The sequence below is a fragment of the Apium graveolens genome, chromosome 3 (genome assembly GCF_009905375.1).
Source record: "Apium graveolens cultivar Ventura chromosome 3, ASM990537v1, whole genome shotgun sequence".
NCBI lineage: Eukaryota > Viridiplantae > Streptophyta > Magnoliopsida > Apiales > Apiaceae > Apium > Apium graveolens.
In genome coordinates, this window is record NC_133649.1 from 134,394,390 (window position 1) to 134,401,385 (window position 6,996).

Below are 6,996 nucleotides of genomic sequence, written 5' to 3' on the forward strand. Positions count from 1 at the left end.
CAGCAATGGCCAGCAGCTGTGACTGAATCTGATAGCTTGATTACAGTGCAGGCAATTATGAGTGATATTCCGATGATTTCTCCGTTTGGTCTGTCATCTAGGAGTAGAAATATGATGCTCCATCTAAACAAAATTTAATTGTTTTTCATTAAACAATCTGCTAATACGACGGCTCTTTATGTAGCCAAGACATCATGTTCTTTTCCGGATCGAGTTTTAGACAATGCGAATGTCCATGTTGAAGTAATGAATGCTTTATCGGCTAATTTAATGTTTTAATAAATTTCTCCTTTTCCGTCAAAAAGAAACACAGAGACTTCCAATAACTCCGCCAAAAAATCATGTCATTCCTCACCCCAGATTTAAATTTTTTTAAAGTCTTCGATCACATCACAGTTTAAGTCAAAACTTGATATCTAGGCAAAAAGCAATTGTGAAGAGTGAGGAAGAAATATTTACAGCAAAAAACGAATTACATATAGCATGCTCTGTAAATGAAAAGAAGAAAAACAACACAAGCTCTACATTTCTAACTGCTAAAGCCGACTACGTAATCTAAGGTACAGGTCAGACACAAGTGAACTATTATATAGAGGGGATAATATATATATATAGATATATGTAACAAGATCGCACGAAATAGTCTGGGAAACAGCATCAGTCTGGTTGTCTGGCCCAAAAAAATTACTCTGATTTACGAGGTACTTGCAAGCATAAGAACTGATAGAAAAGGTACCAGATCCGCTACATATAACAATCGTGCAAGTGGTTTGACTTTTGTAACTGAGGACTTTGAGGGTGTCCTTCCAGCAACAGCAGGAGCGACTGCAAGCCCACCGGGTCTGCTCTGCTGCTCAGTTGGTAATGAATCTGGGAAGCTACCATTGGGTGATGGAGAGAGTGGCATTTCATTACCATTGCGAATCTCTTGACCTGACAGCCATATATGGTGCAGACTTAACAGATATATTTCAATAAACAAAATAACATAAAGTTGGCATTAATTATCTGTTCCTTAAACATGCACAAGTATACTAGCAAAAGTGGAAACCTTGCGTCCCAAATACAGAGTTTCATCAATATGTTTTATAATTACAAAAGTAAGTGTTGATCATTAGCATGAGCATAAAGATTTACTGAACCAGATCATCATGCATAATTTTCTGGTGTAGTTGTACGCAAGAATATGTAGCACAGTTTTTTCTATCGCCACAATGAGACTTCTACCAGGTGTGTACAAATACTAATATAATGTAGAAATCTAGAAACAGCTGTTAAAACTAAAACAAAACATAAAAATGTTTAGTGCAGCAAAATATTATAAAATTGTGAGAGGATGTGTACTCACAGCTGGAACGTGACCACCCCAGCTTGTGGTTTTCCCTGTCAAATACCATCCGGTATCCCGTCATGAAGTTCTCTGTAAACAAAAAAGCATTTTAAGTATGATGAATTTCCAGCACGATTTTCTTCCAGCCACAATTAATTTCCGGTTTATTTCAGTCATCGGGCTTGGGGAAGGATGATGTAGATATTAGATAATGGTATTTAGTTGGAGAATAATGAAAGAAGAAGCTACAGGAGCATCAAATTTAAGGCCCGTACTTACGTCCAATTGTTCCCATATCTTCATCTGTAGGTTGCATGGCTAAACAAAATCCTACAAGACCCTGCATAACAAAAAATGGAATGATAGAGTTTTACAACCTAAAGCAGGTTAACACACTTGAAAGGCATGCAGGAGTAGACTCTTGCAGATAACTGGAATAGTTGTAAGTACAGAAAAAGTTATACACACAAGTGTACAATTAAATTTTTGCCAATACCTAATAGTTTGCAATACTAATAACTGCATTATGATCCAATGTTCCATTCACACTAAAAATATAAAAAATGGTAAAAGCAGAACTTAAAGAACAGCGAACCCATCACATTACATCTGCCCTATGAATATGATGAAAAATTTAAGCTGCTTCATTTATAGTAGAAATGATAAATCATAGCATGTAATGCTATATACGATTATATTTTAAACAAAAATTATATATATGTTTGATTCTGGCATATAATAGAGACTTTATATACCCGTACTCCCACAGAGAGAATATTTACAAGTATGAAAGGATTCCACACTCCAGAATTTGAAAGAACAAAATTCAAGGGAACAAAAAGGACATGGGGCTTCTTTTATGAAGATCGTTCTAAACAGAAAGACGGGTATCAACTACCTTATTCAAGTTTACGAGCTCTGCAAATATTCCAAAAAAATAGATATCATATCCATACCAGACAATTTATGGCAAAATGGCCCCAAGAACATCACGTTAAAACATCACCGATTATCAAGCAGTATGTACCATGCTTATATAGCATCCCCATCCTAATATCAGAGAGGGTAAAAAATTTAGCCAAGCCGTTCTAACTGAGACCGGAAAGTTTCTTCCCCGCTTATTGGACAAAAAGGATGTACATGTTTAAGTTCACCAAAAGATGGATTCTGTAACCATCTGATTGAGAATGGTCAACTATATTACAAATATATGTGATATGTCACAACTTTCGCATTTCCTATTGATCCTTTCAAGTGTGACAGGGACCAGTACACAAAAATGAGAAAATTTACGGTAAAATAGATAAGAAAATTTATTGAGTTACTTACCTGATTGCCGTAGATTTTAAAGATAGGATCCTGAACCACAAAGCTATTGTTCAAAGCAAGCCTAAGTTTCATGGATGGAACCTTCGACAATTCGATAGAACTAAAATCGGATTTCTCAAGTCAGCCATTGAACAACATGACAGAAATATATATATATATATATATATATATTCCCAAATTATGAAGGGAATATTATACTTGAATAAGAAAAGATACATGTAACTACCTGGCCTTGTAACAATACTGCCAAGAATATCCATCAAAGCTAGTTTTGGCTCCTTTAAATTGCCTATCAAACTGTAAGAACGAGTCATATTAGACAATTTTAGAGCATATCTACATATGAGAGTCCAGCATCAGAGATGGCATTGCTTACCTCCTTCACAACTCTTTCAAATACATCATTTGGAAGAAACGTAAACGACGTACCACTATCAACAAGTGCTTTGAATCTAGTTAGCTCAAGACATGAACTTGATATGCAGCATGACTCCACTCCAATAATATAGGTGATACTATTGAAGAACAAGTTAATGGTAAGAGAAACCAAAAACTGATCAGCAAAAGTGCATGTAACACTATGGACATATTAAATGGGACAAAATGAGAATTTGTTATAAGAAATCAGATGGTGCATACTTTCTGCCATCCAAGGACAGAAATGGAGTAGTTTGCTGAGTGGAAATTCCTTGGTCACCAAAGTATATTCTCCCGGAATCATCTTCTTTAAAACACAGCGAGAACGAGTTCTTAACTACTCCTCCTTTTGCCAAAAAACTGGGAACTGAGATATCTTTAAGTCCAAGGCCCATTAGACCATCTGGAGCTATTCCATTTAAGTAACCACCACTCTGCTTCTTGCCGCATCTGTATTATCATAACAAGTAAAATATCCAATATTACAATTACTAATTACTCATAAAGATCACCTAGAATTCATATGAACGGGAATTAAAAATAAATTAGGGAATATGTACATAACAGAACCCACCCTATTATAACTGGACTCCGTACATAGTTGTTAGATCCATCAGCTTTGCGTGATACAAGATGTAATATGTCTTCCACCAATAACCCAGAACTTGACACATTTTCTGTATAGTATTTAATGGTATATGGGCACGATTGATTGCGACTTTTGCAATTTGGACCCAATTCACATAGCTCATGACTGCAATATAGGTACTTGCTAGTGCTGGAGCCAGATGGAGAGTACTCATTTAAATCCCTATCCTGCATAATAGATGCCCCAAATACCAAGGAGCACCTGCCAATCAATCACTGGAAATAAGTGCTAAAACTGTTACTGATTCCTAGAAAAGACTTTCATGTTTCTTGAAATGTTTTCACATGTATGATCAATGCATAGAAAACTCTCCGATGAACAAACGAGCTGAATGCTGATTTTTCTCGTACAGCACATAATATTGCAGTATTGCTACAATCAATAGTAAAATGGGAGGGATTTGGAGGGGGGCGGGGGCAGTTTACAAGCTTTTCATTGCATTGAACAACAAAGAAGCATCAAGCATGCAAAAGAATACTCTGAAGTTAAGCTCTTTCGAAAAAGATGATAAACTCTAAAAGTGGCATCACATGTGATTTACTCATTTTATAACAGCATATTTTGGCAATCCAAGTTGTTCATGAAATAGATATAGATTGTGGGGTTCAACTTTTACACAGAACACTAGAACAGCCAATTTCTTATGGCATTGTGCATCCACATACAAGCTGCCTTGTTTTCTTATGTATATAGTATTCAAGTAAAGAAAAGTTAAAGATTGGCTGAATGGAATGCAAGAAATCACTGAAAATAAAATACGCAAGCGCTTCAGTAGTTCATTGTCATCCTAAAGAATTTTAATTTCACATTAGAATCTAAAGGAGCTTGCAGATTTAAAAGTTAATATTTACGAACCGTGGTAATTATTTAGGATAGAAAAACTGATCATACCGGTAGCATCAAGGAATCTAAAATTTTGACTGCATGTCTACTTCCAAGAGACCAAGATTGTAAGCAGATAACATTTATTCATAAAAGACCTCAACATCAAATGTCATTCCTGATTACGGAGAGAAAATTCATTATAATTTAACTTCAATTTAGTTAAATTAGGGTTGCTTACTTCAGGTTTATACACTGGCCTCTCAGCCCAGGGTGTGCAATCAGGATGTATGTAGTATAGCAGTGCAGAACTATCTGTCAAGCTAATGATTCTTAAGCAATATATCGTTGTTAAGTTAAACTAGTAACCTAGTTAAATTTGAATGATAACTATCCATTTGTCACCTAAGAAGTATGAACTTGAAAGTGCAACAGCAAAGCTTCAAATAAGAACAATTTACACAAGCAGTGATGAGAAATCAATATTGAATATACAGACTGGTAAAAGGTAAAAGGTTCCCATACAAGAATGCTATAGTAACTGGCAGATAGTGGAGCACATTGTAAACAATCACAAGGAACCCAAAGCAGATCACTTCCAGTATCTAAAGCGACGAGGAAAGAAACACTTGGCATCCCTATATCAATCCAGGTATAGTGTAGCCTGCATTTATGAATAAAATATGCAATCAGATCTCAGGACTCTATTTACGATTAAACTAATATTATCTCTCAACTAACAAAGTATGCAACACATGAATGTACCTTGATACAAAGTTTCAGGAACAGAGACGTGCATAAACATAGTTCTACTCATGTGTCAGTTACTTAATATTCTAGCAGGTTCCCCACTCTAGATCCCGAAAATTTTACATCAATAACAACATAAACTCAAACAAACATTTGGTGAACAGGTTGTTTAGCTTCTTAGAACTAGTCCGGCATTTTAAAAACTACGCCTGACAAAACAGTTGTCACTGTTTTACCAAGTGCTGATGGAAAATGATCTAAATATCTACAGAAGGTGTCATGTTCTCTTTTTTTTCAGTTTGCTAAGCCAAAGGTGTCAGCATTCATTAAACAAACCTATATATACACAAAGATTTAGGGAGTTTTCTTCCTTACATTAGAGTCACAATATTATATTCTAAACTGGCACACATAATTTCCATAGTTACGACTCTGGTTCCTCAATGTATTAAATTCTACAGGACTGCACTATAATGATTTGTCTCCAACTCTCACTAATCCAATATAGACTATCAACAGCACAAAAGTGTTAATTTCTTTGTGCATATTAGCTTCTTTTACAAACTTTCAATACCATAAATACATTTCTAAAAGGAACAAATTAAATCATGTATCAATTATCATTCAATATATATAACACTCCTTGTCCCTGTGCAAGGAGCCAACTATATAGCAAATGAATTCGATCCTCCAATTTAAAATTAGTAATAATACAACTACTTTTTCCTATAGCTTCCTTTCCTCAACTAATAGACATCGAAAGAACAAGGCTTTATAGTAGCGGAAAGGCCCCTAAATTTGAGTTTGTACTGATGCATTTAATTCTGTGCAGCTGCAAGATCATTTAAACAGAATATACTACACAAAATCAGGGCATATAAATTTAATTATAATTCAGAGTACAGCTAATGTGGGCCTTGCAATAATCAATAGGCCCAAAATAAAAAGTAGTGACCCATATGCAATATGAAAGATATAATGAAGTGATAGGGGAACAAACCATCCGAAGTCATTTCCAAACGACATCGTTTGGCTACCCTCAGAAGGAAAAAGAAACGGAGAATGAGGACCTAGCTTCATTTTCTGTCTTTGAACATCACTATCTACCAGCATTTTATAGTAACTTAAGCTCCTTTTCATAGGCCATTTTTCACCTTTTGCGGAAACCCTAAGTCCTTCCAGCTCGTCGGAGAATCGGTGAATTAGACGCGACGAGTACGTCACGGCGGCGACGGTTTCAGTTACTAGTAACACTATCATGATTATTGCTCGAGAAGTGTTCTCCATTTGACGGAAATTAACCAGATCCGGATAGGTTCATGTAGGTGGAGAGAGAGAGAGAGAGAGAGAGAGAGAGGTGAGGCGGTGCAGCTGAGAGTGGGGTGACAGAGAGAGAGAGATGAGGCGAGAACGCACTTTAGCAATAGCACCTGCTATGTGTAATGTTATAAGTGGATTGTTTATAGTGTGATTAACGTGTTCCTTCACTTAATTCGTGTCTGCCTCCGATAACCCTCCAAAATATTTTTTAAAAAATTATTCTGAATTTAGAACTTTAAATATGTTAAATGCACTAATAATCCTTCCTCTTTTTCTTGTCCCTAATTTTTATAGAGTTAGTACTAAATTCAACCTCAATCGTTAATGTAATCTAAAATTTTCATATGTCTAACACTGCCCTAATTTGCTTTAATAAGTA

At 35.6% G+C, this 6,996-nt stretch overlaps 1 protein-coding gene across 1 annotated transcript; it reads right to left on the reverse strand.

Moving 5' to 3' along the window:
* Nucleotides 1-431: 431 nt before the first annotated feature.
* LOC141712776 (aspartic proteinase-like protein 1) lies at nucleotides 432-6,786 on the reverse strand. Its single transcript, XM_074515846.1, has 10 exons — nucleotides 6,298-6,786; nucleotides 5,073-5,211; nucleotides 3,651-3,892; nucleotides 3,299-3,526; nucleotides 3,036-3,174; nucleotides 2,886-2,956; nucleotides 2,660-2,759; nucleotides 1,610-1,670; nucleotides 1,349-1,420; nucleotides 432-933 (listed from the first exon to the last, which is right to left on the reverse strand). Exons 1-10 carry the CDS (start codon nucleotides 6,582-6,584, stop codon nucleotides 695-697), a joined length of 1,578 nt encoding a protein of 525 aa, XP_074371947.1. The 5' UTR covers nucleotides 6,585-6,786; the 3' UTR covers nucleotides 432-694.
* Nucleotides 6,787-6,996: the final 210 nt, after the last annotated feature.